The 24,829-nt window shown below is 40.5% G+C and overlaps 2 protein-coding genes across 6 annotated transcripts in view; one reads left to right on the forward strand and one right to left on the reverse strand.

Moving 5' to 3' along the window:
- The window catches only part of LOC111854957 (T-cell surface glycoprotein CD3 epsilon chain-like), a 67,878-nt gene extending 48,908 nt beyond the window's left edge, over window positions 1–18,970 (forward strand). For 3 of the 4 annotated variants that reach the window (XM_072701247.1, XM_023833495.2, XM_072701248.1), the window contains exons 2-6: window positions 15,434–15,535; window positions 16,377–16,571; window positions 16,970–17,104; window positions 18,178–18,224; window positions 18,670–18,970. In XM_072701247.1, coding sequence (XP_072557348.1) covers window positions 15,481–15,535; window positions 16,377–16,571; window positions 16,970–17,104; window positions 18,178–18,224; window positions 18,670–18,729 — 492 coding nt within the window. In that variant the 5' untranslated portion in view covers window positions 15,434–15,480 and the 3' untranslated portion in view covers window positions 18,730–18,970. Of the gene's footprint in view, window positions 1–13,909; window positions 14,031–15,433; window positions 15,536–16,376; window positions 16,572–16,969; window positions 17,105–18,177; window positions 18,225–18,669 lie in introns of those variants that run through there. The other variant, XM_023833496.2, reaches the window with a different exon arrangement.
- Window positions 1,313–13,869, reverse strand: mpzl2b (myelin protein zero-like 2b). 2 transcript variants are annotated; one of them, XM_023833487.2, is made up of 5 exons: window positions 13,656–13,869; window positions 5,562–5,731; window positions 4,566–4,776; window positions 3,966–4,122; window positions 1,313–2,421 (listed from the first exon to the last, which is right to left on the reverse strand). In XM_023833487.2, the coding sequence occupies exons 1-5, from the start codon at window positions 13,720–13,722 to the stop codon at window positions 2,283–2,285; spliced, it is 744 nt and encodes a 247-aa protein (XP_023689255.2). In that variant the 5' UTR covers window positions 13,723–13,869; the 3' UTR covers window positions 1,313–2,282. The 2 variants fall into 2 exon arrangements, with proteins under 2 accessions (XP_023689255.2, XP_023689256.2); XM_023833488.2 differs by having other exon boundaries at window positions 2,282–3,418.
- Window positions 18,971–24,829: the final 5,859 nt, after the last annotated feature.

The raw sequence follows: 24,829 nt of genomic DNA on the forward strand, positions 1-24,829 counted from the left end.
GGATGGGGGTAACTTTGTCCATCCTGAAAACGGTCACTAAAAATGTGAATAGTTGAGTTAATAATAATAATAATGATAAGGAAAGATTTGGAAATTGTATGTCCTTGTGCAATAACAACTCAGATTAACCAAGATTTGCTCTGAGAGTTCAATGAATATAATTGGCTTCAGCATTTTGTAATGCTTGACAATTGCAGCATAATACTACTCTCCACTCTCCTGAGATGTGAAGTATCACTGTGTTTTGTCTCTTGCCACTGAGCCATCGCCAGATGTTGACATGCTGCTACTATTCATCAAGGACAGTTTGTTATTTTCTTTCCACCGCACCCATGGGTGGAAATGAGGGACGGGCGTCTTCTGGCCAACAGCAGGCAGCTTTTCCTCAGTGTGGCTGACGCACGTCGTCTAAGAGGTGTCTAAAAGGTCAGTCTTTGTGAAGGCATATGTGTAATTTGTTGAATGCTAAATAATGATTCAACAAACAGTAACACAGTGAAAGCAGAGTAAGCACATTTTCCCTCTCTCACCTGGAATGAGAATTATTGGCATTTATTTTCATTGATGTATTTTAATACATGAAATGTTTCTTCTAAAACCAAATCTCCAATAATGCAGAGCTACAACTTTGATGCTTTGCACAGTTTGTTGTAGATGTAAACTCTTGAGTGGTAGATGTCTGGACATGTACCAAACACTGATGTGCAGTAGGTAATTAACCACAAGCACTAAATGTTCCTTGCTTGCATATATTGCCCTGAATTCAACATTAAATAATAGATATGAATCTGTCTGCTGAAATTTACTCACCTTTAGCTATTAGGAGAACTACCAAATAATGAAACAGGCAGTTCATTGAATGAGTCAGATGAGGAAATGGTCATTTCAGGAGGAATTAAGGAAGTATGCAGATAAAATCTTGGTGCATGGGATGGATTTGTTTTCTTAACAAGGGAAACTGTATGTATGCATGTATGTATATAGATGCATATGTATGTATGTAGGTATTTGTTTTCAAGGATCCTCATCATCCTTATGAAGATAATGTTTCCATTTTATTTCTCGTCTCTTTGTACCGCTCTTTAAAGCTTCTCTTTCTCTTACCTTTCTGTAAAGTTTGGCACTGGAATCGCCAGATTGCTCAACAGATTTGGACTTTGATTCACTCTGTGTAACACGTACTCCTGCACTCTCACACAAACACGCACAAAGAATTTCTGGCACAAGCTAAAATACATGATTCATGACTGCTCATGCACAGCACCCAACTGCTTGAATTTAACAATCTGATAACAATGATATACAAAAAGAAAATGTTTAAATATTTTTTTAATTCTTTAAAAAAAAAAAAAAAATGAAAACTATGAAGAGATATTAAAAACAAAAAATATAAAAAACTTTTAAAAATATACCAGGTATAATGTATACAAACAGAACCATAATCAAGTTTTTCCAATAAGATTGTTAGCAAGATATTTGAGTGGTTTTCTGAAAATTACAACGACTTTAGCTACTCCAAGAACTACCGAGTAGTAAAAACAAGTAGCTCAGTGAATGGGTCAGATGAGGAAATGCTGATCTCAGGATGGTTTGAGGATGTAAGACCTCTGGCATCTTCTTGGCTTTCAGGTCTGGCTGTCAAGTCCTCCATTACTTAAGGAATATATTCTGACATGGTAAAAACGTGGGTATATGTGCACTGTAATAGTACTATCTGCAGGTCTGCAGACCACGTTTACGTTCTAAGGTCCACAACAAGAAACTGAAATAATAATAATAAAAAAAGTCATGGGTAAGATGGATTATTCTTTTGCTGGAAAAACCCACATCCTCAGTGACCAGCACTGGTCTGGTAAGGCGTGGCGTTTTAGAGACCTCTCTCACACAAAAATACTTCCACATAGTTCTTCGGAATGCTGCACGGACTTGTTCGGGGAGGCATGACGGCTACTTTGTACACGATGTGAAGAATTCCAGGTTTCCACAAAACATCGATTTGCCTTCCATACACAGCAATAAAAAAAAAAAACCAATCTAAAACAACTTGAATTTTTGTTTTTGCCCTTTTTCTCTTACCATTTTTCGTTTACAGTTAAAAGATTGACTCCCCAGTCATAGTGAAGTTCTTCCACCGTAATTCTGCAGCACAGCAATACTATAAGGGGTAATCTTAGTAGTTACAGCCAGCCAGTACACTGGTACGTCACTGCATTTTAAAGTGCAAGTCCGGAACATTCTGTTCCGGGCCAAGAGCATGGCAGCCACATCCTGCTTCGACTGCTTCAATCCAGCACCACCACGCTGTTGTCACAGAGCTTCTCTCCCTCGTCTTTCAAGCTGGACGCTGAAGCTCGGCTCGCTGGCCTCTCAAAATGAGCCTTCTCCTCCATCACATGCAGGTGCGTGGCCTCCTCTACTTGACTGAGACACACAGATGACCGACGTCAGGAACCGCCAGATGGTAAATGGGTGGTGAGCCGAAAAAGAGACTACGATCACCAAGCCAACAGCTTGGCTTAAGGAAAATAAAGGAACTGTGCTATTGGGGGCAGGGAGGGGGAAGGGGGGGGGGGGAATGTCTGCACAGTCCACTGGAGGTAGAGAACTGTATCACTGCTCTGCAAGCACTGGACAAAATGTGTCTTTTCTTTGTTGGGCTAATTTTCCTCTCCTTGCCTTTGTCTTGTAGAAATTGGCGTACAGTTTTAGTCATGTCTGACCAGTGGCTATGCAGTGCACTCTTTCAGGGGGAAGTTTGAGACAGGATAAAAGACCCCACAACACTGCAGCCAGCAGGGCTGGATTTAACAATCAAACGATTACAGTGCATTAGCACGCTAAATGCTAAGCTTTTCACTTTCTGACCTCTGAGCACAAGCAGGAAATGCAGCCGATTTAATCAGTTATTATCTATAACAATGGAAATTTCTTAACCAAATTTAGAAAGTGTCCGAAGGTGCACATACACACATTACACTAGTTAGTAGTATGAAGTCACTGGCTAGCAGTGTACTGGGATCCTCAAGAAGAATCAGTGAAAAATGTAAAGTTTGATTGATACAGGATTGAGAATAAAGAATTATACAATCAAATTTTTTCAACAGTTATTAATATATTCTATTAGTATCCTTAATATAACACTTTTTTAAAAGACAGAAAGGGAAAGTGCAGATTTTAAAGAAAAAAAATACTATACAAGAAGTCCACTGTCAAGGCGCTTTTCTGCCAGAGTGGCTTAGTGTCATATTTCCACGGTGGAGCCCGACCAGGAGGAGACGCAGGGCCCTGTTTCAGCACGACTCGCTCCTGATGTTACCGAGCCGTAGGGAGTCGTCAGGGTTTTGGCCCAACTCCATACCGGGAGACATCAAGGCCAGTGGCGGCCTTCGCTTGGCTGAGATGTCAGAATCAGCATGACCTTCAGAGAACAATGTTCTGCATGTTTTTTTGTTTTTTTTTTCACTGTAATACTGTAAATGAAAAATAATACTCTCAAGTAAATATAAGTTCCTTTTTCCCATAGCTGTTAACTCAGGAATTCTGCCAGCTTCTATTTGACTGATACTTGGAATTCTAGATGTCGTTTTTTTTAATTACAGTTGCTACTTTCTGTTTTCACTTCATACCGTTCGTAAGCCACTGCGACCTTGTACTGCTCAAACAGCATTGGACCGTCAGCACAAGCTCGCCATCAGCGCCTTACAGCAGCTTCCAGATTGTAACAGAAAAACAAATCACACCCCCCCCCCCCCCAGCCCAGTTGGTTCCCGATTGGTCAGATAGTGGAAAGACAGAAGAAGAGTCCGCCGGGCTTTGGATTCAGAGAGGTGCTGTACAGGAAAGTTCTACAGGGTTTCAGAGTCCCAGGGAGAATACCCAACATGCCCCTGGAGAAAGGAGATTGTGGGGGCTTAGTGTCCCATGTCACATTTCTCTACACCCCCCACCACCGCTCACTATCTCACCACATGGTGGAGCCCTTCTCACTGGGACAGTGCTCTTCTATGTCTTCGTGTTTCCTCTGGTAATGTTTGACCGTGACAACAGCGATGAGGATGATCAGCATGAGCAGAATGCCGCCCCCGATGGCTGCAGCCAGTATTGTGATCTCAGAAACGGAGGCTGAAAGAGAACAACAAATAATCCACCTTTCAGTCCATCCATCCATCCATCTTCTATACTGCCTGTCCCATACAGGATTGCAAGAGTTCGGAGTCTATCCAGGAAACAAAGGGGATAAGGCAGGGAATAACCCAGGATGGGATGCAAACCCAGTGTGGAGCAGACACACCATTCACGCAGATGGGGAATTTGGTAACTCCAGTTCACCTTAGCATGTTTTTGGACTGTGGGAGGGTAAACCAGAGGAAACCCCACGCCAACACGGGAAGAACATGCAAATTCCACATATGTAGACTTTGAGTGTCTCTTCCCTGAAATGGCCTGGAATCCCATTCAGGGTGTTTCCCTATCCCTGCTTCCTGGGATATAGGTTTCCCATAATCCTTCACCATATAAGTGGCTATGGAATATGGGTGGAAATATCAGTGTGGTGTCAGACTGACCTGAAGTAACCACCCGGAGGCGCAGCTCTCCCGCACGGCCGTGCACGTCCGGGGCATTCGTCACCCGGCAGGTGAACGTGCCGTTATAGCTGAATTTGACGTTGCGTAGTGTGATGGAGGCATCCTTTCGCATGATGTCTCCAGCCCACTCCACCTGCTTGTGAAAGAGGCCAGAGTCGACCATGATGGGCTTCTCATTGTAATACAGCACCTGCAAGGGGGACAGATAAATCGCAGAGGCTCCATCAGGGAAAGAGGTTTCCAGTGTCATCAGGCAGAAATTTTAGTGAATTTATCTTTGAAGGCTTCTGTGAGTTTTGCATCCAACTCTTTCATTTCTGCTTACATTATATTTCAAATCTAAGCAATCTTATATATTTTTTTCCAGTGGCATTCAATTGTTATTTGTATGTTAATCTATTTGTAATATAAGTCTGGTAACACTTTGAAAAGGCACAATAATGTAGCAATACACTACTTAGTTACATACTGATCCCATGTTTGTTCAACATTAATCAATAATAACGGTTCCTGCATTTCATGCAGTAACTATTTGTTCATGATAAGCATTTGAGTAGTAACTGAGTTGCTAAGTTACTTGTGCCCCTTCATTACCATTTGTCATTTCAGTTATGGAGGCTACATTAATGAATGACGTTGTGGATGTTACCTAAATACAATCCACTAAATCATCGCCGCTATATGATCTGTTCTCTTATTTTGATGAGAGAGCTGGTTCACATGTGCATATAATAATAATAATAGTAATTATAATAATAATATAATAATAATAATAATAATAATTGATACTTTATTGATCCCCGTGGGGAAATTGTTTTTACGCCTCCCTCCCTCCCTCATAAATACATAATTATTTATATGTTCAAGCTGTCCGCGAAGGACAGCCTCCTGTAGGGGCTCCCAGGGAGCTGGGGGTTAAGGGCCTCGCTCAAGGACCCACAGACGTGCTTGTCACTTATATGTCACGTGACTTACCGATTCTTCATGACTCTGACCCTGAGGTCGGAAAGTCCAGGTGACAGTCACACTGGATGAACTGACGGGCTCCGAAGTCTGGAAGGTACATTTCAGTCTGGTGCTGGTCCCATTGACGGCCTCCTGCTCACTCGAGGTGTAGGCTGTTATCCCACTGACCCACGGCACACCTAGGGGCAGAGAGACACGGTGGGATCCCGCTACGTAGGACATCACACAGTCAGACGTGCGGCTGCCTGTGTTTATGCACGCTGTGCAGGTCTGCAGGCCAGGATCACAAGGCACAGGTTCACACAGGTTCACAAGGCAGGGAAGTAACTATAGATGCCATGGCAGTGTTTCAGTGAAGCAGGGAGCCTTTATTCAGATATGGACACTTCAGGTCCAGAAATTAGAAATCCAGTTCAAGATTTTGTTTCAACCAACCAGCTGAGTATAAAGATTCACAGTCACAGACTACTCTACTGGTTGGTTAAAACAAAATCTCGGACAGGATTTCTAATTTCTGGACCTGAAGTGTCCATATCTGAATAAAGGCTCCCTGCTTCACTGACACACTGCCATGGCATCTATAGTTACTTCGGAACCCTTTAATAAAAAAATCTCACTGTTGGGTGCAGGTGGGGGGGGGGGGGCTATCCCAGGCAGTAGAGGGCACACGGCTGGGGTATACCCTGCACAGGTTCAATCCCAATATGAATTCAAAATATTTGTAAATGATTTATTTAATGTAAAGTGTTACTGGATGACTTAGAAGGCAAAAGAGCCAAGCAGAATTTGTCAATGAAACATGTTATATATAGCAAATGTTTTATTATTATAATCAGAAACGTTAAATATAAATCTATGTGTAACCACTCAGGACAGCAATGTGTGTTGTTAAGGTTTAAGAGCAGCACTGGGCGGGATGGTGAACGGGAATCACCTGACACAAAGGAGGGAGAAATGAATAGGAACACCGGGTGGAGAAAAGGGTTTGAGAAGTCCGGACAGGAATAACAAAAACAAAATATAATCCATTCTGCAATTGGCCTAAGAGAAAACACTAAGGAAAGCAAAACACAGTTCAGGCAAAAGAGCAGAGTCGGGCACAATGGTCTGGGTGTTTTCTTTTGACTTAAACTGCCATTATTACTCATATAATATGCAAGGTTACGTTTTACATTAATTGCGCCTTCATAGGACATTCATAAGCAGCATATAAGCATACCTTAGCATCTTAACATACCTTAACAACTGCAATAAACATTAACAAATTATAATAAAAATAAACAATACAATCCATCCACCTTCTGAAACTGCTTAATCCCAACTGGGGTCGTTGGGCGGACCAGAGCCTATCCTGGGAACAATGGGCACAGGCATGAACCAACCCTGGGCAGTCACCAACACACCACAGGGCAGTCACCAACACACCACAGGGCGGGCGCGCACGCACGCACGCACGCACGCACGCACGCACGCACGCACGCACGCACGCACGCACGCACGCACGCACGCAGCCAAGTTAGACTCGCCACTCAACCTGTCCTGCACACCTTTTGACCGGGGGGGGAAGCAGGAACCCCTGGCGCAAACCCACAGAAACACGGGAGAGCGAATTCTGACAGAAAGGACCTGGGATTGAACCCAGGACCTTGTTGTTGTGAGGCATTTGTTATTAATGTATATTAAAGCTGTTGTTAAGCTATGTTAGGATGTTAAGGTATGCTTATATGCTGTTATGAATGTTCTATGTAAAGCGAAACCTTATACAATATATTATATGACTGATAATGACAGTTAATGTAAAGTATCACCTTACAGAATGCCCGATACTATAGATTTTCCTATCACATCAATTTTCCACAGCAAAGATAAAAAAAAAAAAATCTCCCTGATCCATACAAGGTTAAATATATCAATTTAAGTCGACAGCAGTGGCAGTAAATTACTGGCGATGGCTTTAGTGTAGACATTACTGATTCTAAAAATCTTACTCAGATTTCTAGAGAGCAATACAACATTAAAAGTCAACTACCCAGGAACACTTACCACAATTCCCCCAAATGCCAAATGTAATTTCTTTCCACATAGGGTTAAAGCAAATTATGACCCAAAATAACATTTCGTATTGTGAAACTGCCATTTATTTACAATTATTGTCCTAGGATAATTGCTCAAGGTACGTAAATATCCTTCTTGCTTGTGGGTGTAGGCAAAAATATAAATGACAAATTGCTCAATAAATGCAGTTCATCTGTTTAAATAACCTCCAATTCATGTGTAATTTCCTTTCCTATCAGGCATTCTTAACAATGTTGGCCATCATTCTGGTGGCAGTAGGTTGCATCGCGATGAAAGAACTTGGTGCGTAATCAATAGGTTTCAAGTTTGCAATTCAAGGAGAGAGACTGTTATTCTACACTTATTCCAAACGAAAATATACTTTGGATTAAAGTGTGCTTCAGGCAACTCACCGGAAAGAAATTATGCAAATAGTCAGTTACATTTGGACCCATATACAAGCACCATCTGAAGCCTGGATGTTTGATAACTTGATATCGATAATATAAAATTTTCAGATATTGAAATTGATAACATTTACACACATTCAAACAAAGAAACAGTCCGATGTTATTCATCACTGATTCTATTGCTACATTGAAGGGTGGGTGCATTTGCGTAACATGAACTCTTTCCCACAGCTGGGAAAACCTCACCCCCTTTGCTCAGTGACCTGCCTTATCAGCGCGCTGAGAGTTTCCTGCTGTCAGTGACGGGACCTGCAGATCTAGACGGAGACAGAGCAATATGAGGATGCAACCGTCTCCTGGGAATCCCCTGGGGGGGGGGGGGGGGGCATTCAGGTTGCATGTTTTCACAAGATGTGGTCCTGGGGGAAATTTTAAAGGATACAAAAAAAAAAAAAAAAAACTCAAAAACCCATGACAAAGGTAACATACGGAGTTCGATACGAGTTACCAGATGCCTCCTCTATGCCTGTAAATGACAATTCTAGGATATTAATCCTAATTGCGGAGGTAATCTGTACGCCTTGAGAAGATGTGCTCTTCTCGAGGACCACCAGAGAGTCCATGTATTTGCTTCCTCCGACCACCCAGTTCACATTGTCAGTACGGAGGTGGGAGGGTCAAAAACGTGGACTATCTGGGGTTCCCCGAGGATCAGATTGGGAGACATTGCTGTAGAGTGAGTGAAAGCTACAGTAACACATACTCGACCACATTGATCGATGTTTCGCCTGTTACAGTGGAACACAGTGGCACTAAACATACCTGTTCTCAAAGTGTTGTAACTTGTTACCTTCGCTTTACCTGCGTCTTACTGGCTTGGCCTTTAAAAATCACTCACTCACATGCTGTCAAACCACAGCTCTTAGTGACACTAATGCAACACTCTCAGTCAAACCCAACCGCCTTCAGTTGCCTTTTGATGAACCAGCCAGCTGTTTACTGACTTTGCACAACTCCCTCAATGTCTTTTATACATTTATGGAAAGGGATTTACCAAAACAAGCTGGTATCTTACTCAAAGGGCCCCCAACAGTCCACCTTCATTCAATGACGAATCTTTTCATGTACAAACATATCATGCTACTTCAGAGAAGGACATTGTTCTCTTTGCCAGGCAAAATGCAACTCTGAAAATTCAAACCTTCTCTGAACTTTGAGCCACCTGGACAAAGAGACTCCTTCTCTCTATTTTGGGCAGTTTGCAGAGGATTGCATGGGGGGTGGGGGGGGGGGGTGGAGAGGAATAATGCTCAAACTATAACCTAGAAGGATGGGTCCCGGACTGGAAGGGTGGGGGACAGTTCCTGACCCCTCACCCATAAATACATGCAGTCAAGGCAGAATTACCAGCCCACAAGGTCAGTGAGTGACGCGTGACATCCTCCCAAATTCTCAAAAATTCACCATCAGCAGGCCGTTGTGCAACACTGACTATATGAAGAAGTTTGAAGGTTCTGTATTTGTACCGTTTGCCATAGAAACCGATTACTTGCGCACATCATTTTTTCGTCAGCCTAAATAATAATTTCTGGTATTTCTTAGATTTACGTACCCTTTCCATTTCTGTGAAACTGCACAAATTACGATATGCTTAACGAGTAGCTGCTAAGAAACAGTAATGTCTCTGTACATTGGGTTATACACTAAACACAGACACCAGTTTGCTTGGCGTAGAGCCAAATAACTTTGTGACTATGAGTAAACAGTAACCAGAAATTCTGATAACGCAATAACGTCTGACGGTTCAATAATTCCCAGTAGTGATGAGGGGGGAAGTCACACAGAAGTACTCATAGCAAATCGTAGTTCTAAGATCTGTGAATATAAGTACCGTAAACAAAACCCTTAATCTCTGCCTGAAGTTTATTCACGCTTAATGTTACAGTCTATGTTACAGTCTGTCTCAGGTCGAGAACCTCAGCGTGTTCAGTTTGCTCAGACAGATTCCATGTGTGGCAGGTGGCAGGTATGAATACTTTTACATGCTGGTACTTGCACAGTTGTGCAATGCTCAGACCCAGAAAAATAGTGGGAATTTAAAGGTACAAGTCCCAAAATGAAACAAGCCGTATTTCATTCAAAATTTTGAAGCGTTTATCTGTTTTAATTCAAGATATCTATATCTATAAAAAAAATCTATATAATAATGCTTTCTCTCAATATAACAGTATTGTATTCATAATGGTAATACGATAACCATCTACAGGTTTCATTTTCTGACAAGTTGATTACAGAATTTAGAAGGTGGTGTTTATGTTACCTTCAGAAGGCTCTATCTAAGGATTATGACCTTACTGTGGTGGAGAGGTTTGCATGCCTAAGCATTACACAGAGTTACGTATTTCATCTGGAGCCTGGTGAAAAGCTTACTGGGGACTGATCAAAGTGTGATCCAACGAAGACCTTCAATGAAAGGTTCTAAGAGGAACAGGTATACCCTGCTTAGAATAGGGTTACTGGGACCCACTGTAAAACCGTCTTTAAGGCCTTATTCGTTGCAGTGGTTGCAAGGAGCTACGACCAGAGGACAGGCAGTCCCCATTATAATGGTAACCTAAGAGCCACTGGTGGACACCTGGGGTGAGCAAAGCTCTCCAGCTGAAGAAGGTGGCCTGCAGGGAAATCTCCGGAGACAGCTGAAAGGTCGATACGGCCAAAACGTCATATCACAATATTTTTGGTTAGAATCACAATCCACATGATCATGATTTGTCTTTTGTTTGTTTACAAACCAGCTAAATTGGAAAGCATGCAGTAATGCTAATTAATCATCTAAAAAGAAACACTACTTGTAGCATTATAGTAATAAACGTACGTTTTGGGATGTTTACATTTCAGGTGGCTACAAAGATTGGTTGATTTGTCACTTGCCGTGTGAATGGTATCTCTGTAAAGTTTGCAGTTTACAATAGGTTGGTCCACGTCATGCCACTTCCATGCAATTGAAGTTGAACTATGTGTTGTTTACCATGTTACATGAGAGTAAGATTGGTTGTGTCACCGCCATCCGATTAGTCAAAATAAATGGAGATACCGGTGATCTGGGTTGACATGATGGATTATATGAAGTAAAAAAAGGGTACATTCTATACATTATTATTAGTAATAGTATAATAGATTGCAATGTTTTGATACATTCCCGATAATTGAAACTTGAAAATTTCCAACACAGTACTTAAAAAAGAGCTATAGAACAGCTGAACAGAAAAACATATAATGCAAATTTATGCAAGCGAATACTAATTATGCTAACGTTCAATGGTAAGATAACACATTCTCACAAACGTGACAGCAGAAATTAGCACATACTAAAACACGCAACACACTGCTTGATAAGTAAATAAGCATCTCTTCGGTTTTAGGGCACTGTCGCTCTCAAAACCCGGCAACACCGTTACCAAACCGACCCTTCTGCAGTGGAAAACTGAACCGCGCTGTGACTAGTAACTCTTCATGGTACAGCTCAGATACGGATCCTTGTATCAATGCATACAATAACGCCGCATTATGTAATAACTCGACAGAAACAAATTGATGATAATAACAACAATGAATGATAATAATGATGGGGTAAAATAAAATTGTAATATAGTCTATAAATTTGTTACATTTTGTCCAGTTGTTACGTAATGCCGTGTTTTTGCCACGTTGTGTAACAATGCATTATGTAGTAACATCTCATTATGTGATGAAAATTTGTTACATTTTGCTGAGTTATTACACAATGCAGCATTATTACATAATGTATTGTTACACTCCTGTATGCCAGTGGAAAAGTGCAATATCACTGCAAATGAAGTCACTGTAGCGGTCAAAAGCCTCCACAGTGGACAGGGTGCAGGGTAAGGAAATCCAGATGAAATGGAAGCGCTCCTTGATCCTCAGAGCTGAGATAATTCAGTGATCCTTATCCTATAAGGATGTCTCAGAAGGAAGCTATCCAACAGGGATTTATGTCTCCCAGCATGTTCCTTGTTTGGGAACATTCAGGGGTACCACAGAACTGGCTACTCTCTGTGTCTGTGCATAAAGAGGTCTGGTCTGACCAGTTCGGCGCGCTGCCAAAGTCCAGTAAACCTCACAATCACTGCAGTAGACAAGAACCAGAAAGACTGAGGAAACACAAACAAACAAGAAAAACCTTCAGACCTGAAAAACAGCTTTTCGAGTCTCACTTGGCATTGAGGGAGGCAAGTGTCCAAAAGTCAAAATATCTGGTAAGAAAAATACTGTTTGCTAAACCAAAGTGAAATCTTCCAAACGTGTTAAATAAGCAGAACACACTGCATTTCCACACACCATAATGTCCCATGACTTCGGTCATGACTGATAACATTTGAATCCAAGGTTGTATGACAGAAAACAGCCCCCGCTGAAATGGCTTTTTTTTCTGGGTTCATTGTAACACAATGAACCGGCACTTTGTGGTATAACTCAGTTGCCCCATGAACTGCTGCAGTGCTTACAAACTGTGACTTTCAATCTTAGATCCAATCAACTGACAGCAAACATCTAATCAGGGCGACCGTCACTATGACGGAATTTTAAAATGTAACAAATATAGATCAAGTTAAGATTAGACTTAGGTTAACACTTTAAAATCTAAAACTCAGCTTTAAAATCACAGGATGTTCATCAGTCAATGATACATTACACTGATATAAAACAACTAAGAGGAGTTAATACACAAAACGGGAAGAGAAAAAAAAAATCTTAGCCTGAAGCATGTATGAGACATGACGGAGCGTAGGTTGGGGTATATGCTGGCCCACTGCAGGGCACGTACATGCACACACAATCCCATATTCTATGGGCACTTTAAAGACACTAGTTAACCTTGAGCGTTATGAATTATTTTACCTTTTTCAAAGACTGTTATGAGACTCTTTCTGGGCCGCCTTAATTTAACATAACGTGCATATGGTTAACCTTTTGTCAAAGACTTGCTAAACAATACCAGCTAGGACTTTGTTTTGCTTGACTTATATTTAGTATAAAAAAGTCCATTCTTAATAAAAGGCTATTGTTTGCACGCCTATTGTCACTGTCATTCCGGTAGAGTCGTGCCAAGACGCCAAAGAAGAGACCAGGTAGGTATGCGAGTGGAAAAGGCAATAAAGGCAGGATTTCAGCCACTGCACGCAATCTACGTTTTTATGTAGAAGCAGGAAGCAGACGACGTTGGATCAGTTCGAGACAATGTGTCTAAGATAAGAGCGACAAATGCTGAAAAGTAATTAACCATTCTTTTACATTGGAATAATTCCAAAAACAACTAAAAGTATAGTATAGATTTTCAATCTCTCTCTGAATTAAACAAATCTTATATCAACATGGCCTTTACAGACTCCACCTGTGGCCAATGTTTATTAATTATTAATAATTCCTCCACCCTAAAGATGACAAAAACTCTTCGAGCTGAAACCGAAAACTGTAACTTCTATACATGTAAACTTAAAAACATCTGTACCCCCCAACGAAACAATATAACAGCATAAGCAGTAATAACATTTTCCCTGTTTATAAAATCTAAGGATTTGTGCTGGCAAAGAAAAATAGTTTGTTCACTTCCTCTCACCTGACGCCACGAGTCCGATCAGGACAAGGAGCTGTCGATGAGATCCGTGCACCGCAATCTTCAGCATGATTAAATTTGCCCAGTTGTAATACTTTTCCAATGTCTTTATTTGCTTATTTTTAATCCGTAGCGTGACCCGGCCAAAAGAAACGCTTGCAATGACTAACGCGATCCAATTCGTGCCTGATCCTGCGTGTCAACGCCCTCCCACCTAGCGCACTGCCGGGCGTGGTTTCAACGAGTCCAGCGATCGCTTTCTCTGCAATAACTTAAATAACCCGCACGAATCCTTTGATCCATTGTGAGAATAAGGTCTTGTCCAATTTGTTGAACAGTAGAAGATGTTACCCTTCTTCATTAACCCCTTGTTATCAGGTATTGAATGAATTCTCACCATAAACCTTATTGTTTTCGAATTAGTGAAGGCTAACTTAATATATTTCTGTCAAGCAGCCTTCCAGTGCTGATTAGAAGGAACCTTCTGAAGCTCAAAATGTTTAAATATAATTCACATGTATGTTTAGATCTGGGGTCACCAACCTTTTTGAAACTGAGAGCTACTTCACGGGTACTGAAATTTATTTTTATTTTTAATTTCACAGCATGTCCTCTTTAGTGTACAACAGGAATACATATATTTCCTTACATCAGTGAAAAGATAGATGCAAAAACAAAATGTCCACTACAATGGACATAAATGAATGGGTCGGGTCTCAGGAGGATATATATGCAAATGTGATTAAAGAAGAATAGCAACATGATCAAATAACATTTTAGACGCTGCTCACCGTTAAGTTGTGCTATTTTTAGAACAGGTCCGCGGGCACCATATCGGTGAGCCCTGGTTTAGAGTCTATTTAAAACGTGGTATAGATAATCCATAAGGGGCAACCAATAAACAAAATTTTATGCCAATCCGATTTACCGTGATTTTTAAGAAACACTGCCAAAAGTTACTGGTCACTCTGAGCACGGATTTAAGGTGACTCGACCATCTAGGGAAAAGGTGACGAATGACAATGGCTTTGTAGGAAAACCAAGCCATTTTTTTTTTGTTTTGTGTAAATGACAATCACTAAGACACTGAGACCAAGAAAATACAATTATAACTGGAAAGACCGAATTGGCCAATACATTACAGTGAAATTTTGCACTGTACTGTACCTCTCTGCATGGGACTGTGCAGGAAGTACGTCAGATGGTCACAGGAGTAGCTGAGTATTCAGACTGAAAAAGGCTGATATATTTACTCTAACATAAGCTATACCAGCAATTACACTTTGAAACTGTGTCAGGTTGAGAAACTACTCTTAATTTCTTTGAACAGAAAATCTGTATTCCAGTTTTTAACATTGTATCCTTTTACATGCATGTTACTGCCTGGGTCCATACTGCATCTGACAGAACTTTCCATTACAATTTTATTCAGGCAGTATGTGTCTTTTGTCTCTTTTTGTGAGTGGAAAACATACACTTTGACAGTCAGGCGACATGCACTTGAAAGGGTCTCTAAGCTACCTCGCAGGTGGCGACTTCAACCAGCCCCCCCCCCCCCCCCCATGACCGACCCCTCTTGTCCCCCTGCACTGCATGAAATCTCATCTCTGAACGACTTCAGGGCTCAGCCATAACTGCTGTTGCTTCCTGCCATAAGAGAGAGAGAATAGAGGGGCAAAGTACGGCTAAGACACAGCGTCCAGGCTCAAGCTTGAGGTATATTAAACTCTCCTTTTAATCGAGGCCCAAATCAGAGCCATTTCTGTAACACTTCGTTACAGTTTGAACGCCAGTGGAGACAGAGAGAGAATCAACACGCAAAAAGAAAATGATGAGAGTGGTGTTCTTCGTCTTCTTCGTTCTGGCGGTCATGGCGGACAAAGGTGAGGGAACGTTTTTAGAGAACTTGGGCTTCTTTTGTTATTTTCAAATTTTACTGAGTAATTATCGATTCAGCCGTGTTTACAAACTGTTTCATCAGGTTATCACCACGGCGCTAGCATCTGCTAATGATGTAGAATGTATATGTAAAATCTATAGGTATGATTACATGTTTTTTATCAGTATAATTTAAAATGTGATTTATCAGTGTTGTGCTTAATATATAGTGTAGGTTCACTACGAAAGTAAAAAAAAGTCATTGTTTGTTATGCTGTGGAGTCTGTAATATGTAATATGACAAAAGCATATAATGATTTAATCTCTTTATAATTTGTTGCATTCATTATGCATGTAACAGTACTGTGAATAAATAACAGAAGGTGCCATATTTTCAATTTAAAATATAAAAAGATAGCATGCACTCTGTCAGAAAAAAAGTAGCATTTATACCTTTGCGGGTACAAGTTCTTGTCACTGGAGCTGTACCCTCAAGGGTCTGCCAGTTGTACACTTAGCTGTAGGTAAATGTACCTTTTAAGGTACAGAAATGGACTCTATGGAACATTTTTGTACCATTGAGAGTACATTAATGTTATTTGTACCATTGAGGGTACATTAATGTTGTTTGTACCATTGAGGGTACATTAATGTTGTTTGTACCTTGGGGAACAAAACTGTACCAGGGCTGTCCACTATTTTCTGACAGTGTAGAACATTTCTTGTGTATGTATTGATTTTAAAATGTCTGTATGCTGTATCTTAGTGAGACAAAAATTCATGGTGAAAAAGCAGGACAAGTGAAGTGGACTGCAGTGCATGGATGTCTCCTTGTCTCTTTTTTAGGGAAAATAGAAGTGGATTCGAATGGCGTTACATTGACATGTCCGAAAATAGCCATTGAATGGAGGTCACCATCGCTTCGCATAATTAATAGTAGCAAGCAATATTCATTTCCCTTTGAGAGAAACATGTTTTATTACTGTATCTATGATACAGAATCAAAAAATCAGAAATACAGCTTTTATTTTAAGGGAAATGGTGAGTATATAAATGTTTTTACTGGTTAGAAATGTCAATATATAGAATCTGTAAATTCCATATAAATATATTTATATATTATATTGCTATATGTATGTTTAACATATGCAATAAATAATTCTGTTTGGAATCCTACACTTGTTAAACTCAAAGTAGGACAAAGCAGTGTTTCCCAACCCGTTCCTTGGGGAAGCCCAGACAGTCCATGTTTTTGCTCCCTCCCTGCCAGACAGTCCATGTTTTTGCTCCCTCCCTGGAGGTCCCTGAGGACCGGATTGGGAAACACTGGGATAAAGAAGCTTTTCTTACTATCGTCGGGGGTTGTTACCCTTTCTCACTTTAATCTGCCACTGATCTCTTCATTTTCCCTCCGTTTCTGTTATGGTCATACTGAGCAGGCTGTATAGATTGCTATGAGCTGGACGGGATGCGGTTGCTGGCCATCATAGGTGGGGACTTGCTGGTGACTGGGGGAGTTATCCTGTTCGCCTACCGCCGAGCTCAGAGGAAGTCAGAGCCCCCCCCCGCAGCAGGTAAGGCTGCTATTTTCAGCTGCGCTCCAAACCCCATGAGCAGCGTTTATGGTCTGTAGTGAGAGAGAACTATCTGCGGTATGTTTAAAGGACCATTTTGGCAACTCTATGGCAGAGATAATTCCGTTACCAAAATGTCATGCATTTGGTGAAAGATGCAACCCATTGTGCAGTATAAATTGATAGTCGGGATGCAACAGGAGAGAACTAATTTATCTCAAGCAAAGCAAGCCTGTTCTTTTCAAACTGCAGGCAGATTTTCCTCTGATCCTAAGTCCATTACCGTGGAACTAACCAGATGTTCAACAGGCCAAAATATTATTCTGATGATATGGAAAAAATCAGGGGGCAGGAGCTGTTGAAGGATAGAAGGATTTTCTTTTTTCAGGTGACATTTAAATGATGAATGAGCTTCGTAGTTTCATGCACCACATACACTAAATACAGCTTCCTGTAGCGCAGTGAACTTAATCTTTAATGAGCAGGTACAGATAATACACCACGTTCTTACCAGAACAGGCGTAGCAACACGAAATAGATAAGTAGGTACTTGTAGTGGATGCCAACCAATCAGATTCTTTATAGATGTATTGGAAATGGTTATTACTATCATTTACTCTGTGCTTTAAAAATGACCACGACTTTTGTTGAATTTACCTGGTTCAAAGTTTGCATGCAGTTACATCACGGAGGAAGGTGCAGTTTATTAACACAACTATGGTCCATCTTCCATACAGGCTGACGATACTTCATCTAAATTTCAGTGTTGGGCATTTCAGGTCCAGAAGCTACAAATCCAGACCACGATTTTGTTTCTACCAACCACCTCAGCATAGAGAGTCACAGTCATAGAGTACTCAGCTGCTTGGTAGAAAAGAAATCGTGGTCTGGATTTGTAGCTTCTGGACCTGAAATGCCCAACACTGCATCTAATTATGTGTTTTTAGATTGTAGGAAAAAATATAAACAACACAGGGAGAATTAAACACAGAGTGGCGGACAGGAGACACTGGGCCGCTGGGCCACCCCTTCAATGACAGCTTGTGACAGCCGTTTGTGTGCATGTCTTTCAGCTGCTAACCACCAGAGCGCCTCAACAGAGCCGGAATCAAACTATGAGGTGTGTCCATCTGCAACTGCATTCTTCTGTTTATTTTATTGGTCGACAGCCGTTCCTAAGAGTTACATAGTTCCTTAGGTAGCCGTTATGAAATAAAATTTCATCCAAGGCATCTTACTAATGCCAGCTCTATACTTTGCAGATACTTACTATCTAAATGCAAATCAAACTGTAGACATGAAAGATTTTGCACCTCAGAAATGTAGTTGTCTTGTATATAAAAAATAATTAAAATGTGATTTTAGGTCAAAATCTAAAATCATGCTGGTCTGTAGAATATCATTGCTTTAACTTTGCAAGAAATGTAGCGTGACGGCTGAGGTCATGACCAAGGGTTGGTGGCCATTCTTATGTTTTGGATCTGATTTGCTTTTGCTGGAATGCTGAAGTTCGTCATTTGATTCTGAGTCGAGGTTCCCTTTCTTATTTTTCCCTCAACTACCAGGATCTAAGCCCAAGAACCAGAGACAATGCAACTTACACTGGGGTGCACAGGACGGGATAGACGCCCAGTGTGCTCTGAAATCTCCTCACCAACCATCTGAGGCCTTCTTGGTCCAGACGTCACCTCCACCTTGAAGCTGGCTGAGATCTTTGAAACATCTGCATGCTTTTTCGTACATCTTTTATATCTTGCAGTTTTTGATACAAATAAAAGCTTATATCTTTTTGTTTAAAAGCATTTCAATTCAAAATAAAACTGTTACATTTTGCCAAAAAATAAAAATATATTGGAATTTGCTTAATGTGAAGATAATGAAGTGTCATCATTGGACCTATTACCCATTATTCTTACGTTGACCTTGTTACTTATGATGTCCTTCACGATGCTTTTAAACACACCTGCAGAGCTGGATGCTACTTCCTGTTTCCTTTCCTGAAGGTAGAAAAAAGTTGGTTACTAGCAACTGGTCAGTTTACTCTACAAAGACCATTGTAATGTTTCAGGGAAATGCTAACTGATCCCAGCTACTCATTTTGTGTGTTTAATCTTGTTTCACAAGAAAAAAATACATTGAAAGGAGTTAAGTGTCATGCCATGTACTTATGTACGTAGGTAAAAAGGAAATCTTTGGTTTTAAGAAGACAAAGGATATGTACACTGTCACAAGCCTGACTTGCAGCTTTATATAATGTATATTAATACATGTTTTGTCACTTCTGCAAATATCCAAATATATGGAAATATGTAATAAGAAAGGGTGACATGTTGGTGCAGTGAGTAACACTGGCGTCTCGCACTGGCGTCTCACACTGGCGTGGCTGGGCGTTTGCATGTTTCTCTGCTGCACCAGTGTTGGAGAGAATTGAAATTGGATCCAAACAAAAATTGGATGGTATTGCCCATCCATCCAGTTTAGTTTCACACAAAGCAGGTTTGTACCATTTTAATTTTTTAATTTTAGGAAGTGACAACACATTTTCTCCACATGTGCGTGTTGCAGGGTCATACCACTAGGGGAGGGTTCATTTTTTTCATCGATTTACTAAATGCATGTACATTTATTTATGAAGATTTGAAAGGTGGTGAACGACAGCTCGACCAGACCGGAAAAGACACCGGCCCCCCAGGAAATGTACAGCTGCTCTCGATGGGGCCACTCTGTCCCTGACACCACAGAGAACTAATGTGTGAGAGTTTTGTTTACAACAGAGCTTCTCTGTGCCATGTGTTTCTGTAGGGTTTTCATTAAATTCTTACCAACCTCAACAACAGAACTGTAACGAGGCCAGAATCAAGCTTTATCAATTTGAAACCTCTTACCCAGTTAAAATAAAGCAATCTTGACAATATATGTATGAATGTATATTGGCATTATGTGCTATAATCCCATTGTTTTCCAAAACCATTCAGTGAAAGATCATGGTGAGCATGAAGCTTAACCTCCCAAACCACTGCAGCAGCCATACCACCTGCAGCTCACACTAAGTAATCCATCTGAAGCTAAGCATGTTTGGGCCTGGCCAGTTCTTGGATGGGTGACTAGGATAGCTGTTGTAATTGCCAACAGGTTAGCCTGTCCTGTGGTCTGTGTGAATCCCAATGCCCCAGTGTAGTTACGAGGACATAGTGCCATCCTTTGGCTGAGAGGTACAACAGAGGTACTGACTCTCTCAGGTCATTAAAAATCCTTGGGGATCCTTTGAAAGAGTAGGAGCAGTACCCCAATATCCTGGCTAAAATTGCCCACTGTGACCCTCTCAAATCTGGCCTCCTAACCATCCCCTATATCTAACTGATGAATTCTGTCCTGCCCCTTCTCCACCTTAGCTGGTGTGTGTACCAGGGCAGAATGGCTGCCTTTGCATCATCCAGGTGGGTTGCACACAGTGGTGGAAGTGCCCACTGCCTCTGTAAAGCACCCTGAGTGTCTTAAAAAGTGCTATGTAAATGTACCTCATTCATAGGGCACAATATTAATAAAGTTACAATTTCAGTTGAAGCTCAGTGTTTTCAGTTTTTCAGCATGTAAAATCTTTCACATTTTTGTTCATATCATACCAGCTTCATGTGTTAAGTGAAAAGCAAAGCTTTTTTCTTTGAATAATGTGTTTGTAACACTTGATTTCTAGCTTCAGTTCCTTATGCGTGTTCCCATGAAAACGGGCTTATAAAAAATATTAGCTTGACCCAGATCCAACGGGTCCTGAGGAGTTTGGGTCATTTATGACGGCCTGTATTGTTCCAGTAATGCGATGGCTGTGCACTGTGGCCACCTTTAGGGTCTCCTAGTGGGTGGCGAGGAGGTCACTTTCACTCCCAAACATTTCTTAGAGTCAGACCTCATGGAGTAAAAAACAGATTCTCACTGACTTGTTTTCCACTCGACGGAAAAGATGGCCTCTGTATCTGGTCCAAATACACCTACGGCCAGATGGGCCCGGGGGATTACGGAGCGAAAGGCTGCCTGTTCTCAGCTTCGCTCTCACCTCCTTCTCGCTTTGCCATTTCTTGGAGCTCACAGAGTGTAAAAATCACAGTCAGCCACCAAGAGAGGAAGAAAGGAGGTGAGGATGGGGATCCCAAATGCAGGGAGGGACTCTGCACTCACAGCTGGACGGTGCACACAATATGTGTACAACTGTGGGAAGCGTATTTATGATTAGAGCTTTCACCTTTTAGGGGTTTGAACCCATAAGCAGGTGGTCTGCAAACAGCTGTGCTACTCATTGTGTCAGATGGGGCCTCTATATTTTAATACATCTCAGGGTCGTATTTAAATGCACGAAAATTTCAATCCCATGCACGCAAGTTTTCACTAGCACTCAAAAAAGCTAATTTCACTATGGGTTTCTAGATAGAAAATGATAATTTACCTATTGTTGATTTATCTATGTTATTTAAAAAAAACTTTGCATTAATATTTTCAACTTTTTGGGTTTAACTTGTCAGAAGAGCAACAAAGAGCGTAGTCATGCAGAGTTAGTGTATTATGCACAGTCTGAAGAAGAGTAGAGACAAAATATCTGAAAGTTAGTGAACTTCCACAACACTGGTACCACGTAGCAAAAAAAAAATACATACAGATTCAGATTTTCACTGAAGCAGATTTTCTTATGCTTTTATTTAATGTAAAACAATATGTACAATACAGGTTTATAACAAATGCTTTTTATCATATCCAAACAATTTCTGTCAGTCTTACCTAAAGATGCAGATTTTTCTAAGTTTACAGGGATATATATGTGCGTTGTGAGACCCTCACTGTAAGTGTAACTAGTGAGAAGAAATCTCACTGCTGGTTTCTTTCTTATAGGCTTGTGAAAAGACCCCTTAACGCATCTGTGATGGAACACTCAATCTCTTGATGATGTAGAGGGCAGACACTTCGATGCTCTTACTTCCTGCCTTAACAGAGACACAGGCAGCGCTGAGGCAAAGGACAAAAGACGGCCTGAGGTTCCGCGCTGAAGGGCTATTTCAGCAGCTCCTCTTCCACCATGCCGCTGCTCCCACATCGAGTTCTGACCCGTTTCGAGATCAGGCTGGGCGGCCTTTGGGCTGATGATGACCAAACGGACAGAGAGAGAATCGAGGTGCAAGCGAGCCGTGTTCATCTTCCTCAGCCTGACGGCCCGGGTGGTCAGAGGTGAGGAGGCGGCTTTACGGAAAAGCAGGTTTCTGATATTTCCGACTTGTAGCATTTAATTACGGATCCATGTGTTTTTACTAATCGCTTAATTTTGTTGTCACATAATTTATTTTTGAAATACTCCCGTTCAAGTAAAAAAAGTTGGTTATAAAATTTCGACTTACACTGTTATTCCTTATTAGTGTTGAGAGAAACCGAATTGTAGTTTTAACATATTTGCATATTTTATAACCTTAGTTTTCTTTTTCTGTTATTAATGTTGATGTCATATGAAGTAGATATAAAAAGTATAAGTATTTGTCAACTTTTCTGAAAATAAATATATTTTAAAAAGCAGAGAACTTTCATAAAAGCTGATTACTGTAGAGTAGCTGCTGTAAATTACTAACTGGCATTTTCATTATATCTTTTTAGTCAGTAAAGTCTTTCAGTCAACTGATGTTAAACTAAGATATTGAAACATAATGTTTAGGTAAAATTAAGAATAATGTGCAGTCAGGTACGATAAATATAAATGATTTTATGAATGCGAATTCAAAGATCAAACAACAAAACACTGTGAAAAAGTTTGCAATTTAATTTTGGGCACTGACTGTTTTTCCTGTTGTCTGTCTGCATGCATTGAGGTCAGGCCAAAAAAGGTTTTGTTAGATTTGTTCAAATTTATACAAAGGAAACAACCAAGGGACAGGAATTAAGTACAGTAGATATGACTGTGACCTCATAATAATTACATTTCTAATGGCATGAAACAGAATAGCGGTTGTCAGCCCTCTGTGTTTTTAACTGACGAATCGTTCAGTTTATGCGATGTGGAATTCAGCCCTCTGAAGCAGAAATGTTTAACTCCTCCCTTGGTCTGAAGTTCTTCATTATTTATGTACTTATCTTATTTTAACCCACATTAATGGTAAAGTACCTGATCTGTGCCTCCCCAAGGAAGGTTCAAACCCCCTGAAATATAGCATAGTTGTGATACTAGAGTCTTGCATATTAGGATTTGTCTGTAACACAATGACTTTGTCAAACAGTTGCCCTACAATGACTGGGTTAAGCACTTATGCATCCATTCTGTTTAATGAAGAAATATATGTTACACTAATGTTACACCAAGCACAGACTGTAAATCACAGCTGTGGGGGCTCAAAGGTAGTTTAAAAAGCAAAAATGACATTAAAATATTTTATATAGAATATTTCATGTTATAAATCCTAAAATTTAGAATGGTCCCTCAATTTAATGAGCGCTGAATGTAGCTGAATACCATCTACCATCTTCCAGAACGTCTTATCCTGTACAAGCTCAGGCTAAGTTCGGAATCAATCCCAGGAATCATTGTGTAGCAGATAACCCTGGGCAGCTCGTTAGTCCATCACAGGAAACACAGCTGCACACTATGAACAAAGTCTCCTAGCTGCATGTTTTCGAAACGCGAGCGGAAACCCATGCTAACGCAGAGTATCAAATCCGCTGCCCTGGGGGCATGCAGCTACGATGCTAACAGCTAGCTATCTTTCCATTGCTACTATCTAATACTTTAATTTTATACTAAAAAGTATGAGTAACTGTTTCCTTTCCCTTGTTTAAAAGCACTAAACCTTAGCCCTGGAAACTAAGACAACCTCAGAATGACCCCAGGTCAACAAGGCCCAAATCATCTCCAGCACAGTCGTGGGATTCCCATCAGATCAGGTAACGGAAAATATGTACAGCAAGTTCTCTTTTTTATTGTCAGGTATTCAATGATACTTTGAACTGTAACACTACTTGAGGGGACACAAAAAATGTAGTAATACACTCTTAATTAATGTATTAATTAATCAGATTTAGTGTTAGTCAAGTGTTAGTCATGTACTGATCCTACTGTATGTTCGTTGATCATTAATCGGTCCTAATGGTTCATGTACTTCATCCAGTTAGTATATTTGCTTGTGATTTATACTTGAGTAATAAATGAGTTACTAAGTTACTTGTGCCCCCTCATGTAACCTTAAACTTTTATTTTTAATTTGAGTGGGATGAAATGGTCAAGAAATACACTACGGTATTGAATGTATTGAAATAAATGATTCGTATAAGTCAAATGTGGAAGACACAACATAGAAATGAATTGTTGTTTTGTGTATATGTTCTTGGGTTTATTTTTTAATTAATCCATGCACAAGGTGCGTATGACTGTGTCCTTCGAAAGGATCTTTTTATAATACAAATTCTTCTCTTTATCTTACAAGTCCTGCATCTATTAATGACTTTCATTTACATACAAGAGTCACTGCATGGATGTTGAGTATTATAAGTGTTTTATTAGCTGGAAACAAGGAGCAGTGTGAGATTTAGGATGAACTGGATTTTTGGCATCTAAATTACCAAGGCAACCTATACCATAGCCTTTATCATAGCCTTTACTCTACCAGAGGAAAGAGTCAGTCCTCATAACATTTAAACATTTTGTTTTATATCTATGCACTTACATTTTTTGGTATAATAACAATGACACTGTATTAGTAGTCA

Source organism: Paramormyrops kingsleyae, chromosome 17 (genome assembly GCF_048594095.1).
Source record: "Paramormyrops kingsleyae isolate MSU_618 chromosome 17, PKINGS_0.4, whole genome shotgun sequence".
NCBI classification, from domain to species: Eukaryota; Metazoa; Chordata; class Actinopteri; order Osteoglossiformes; family Mormyridae; genus Paramormyrops; species Paramormyrops kingsleyae.

Bases quoted from the DNA above. Each gene is read 5' to 3' on its own strand.
- mpzl2b (XM_023833487.2), bottom strand. From the start codon at position 13,722: ATGCTGAAGATTGCGGTGCACGGATCTCATCGACAGCTCCTTGTCCTG. The intron at 4,123-4,565 runs GTCAGTCTGACA...GTTCTCTTTCAG, and splicing joins CCTCCGGGTGGTTACTTCAG to CCTCCGTTTCTGAGATCACA. The intron at 2,422-3,965 runs GTGAGATAGTGA...TGTGTGTCTCAG, and splicing joins GAGAAGGGCTCCACCATGTG to TCAAGTAGAGGAGGCCACGC.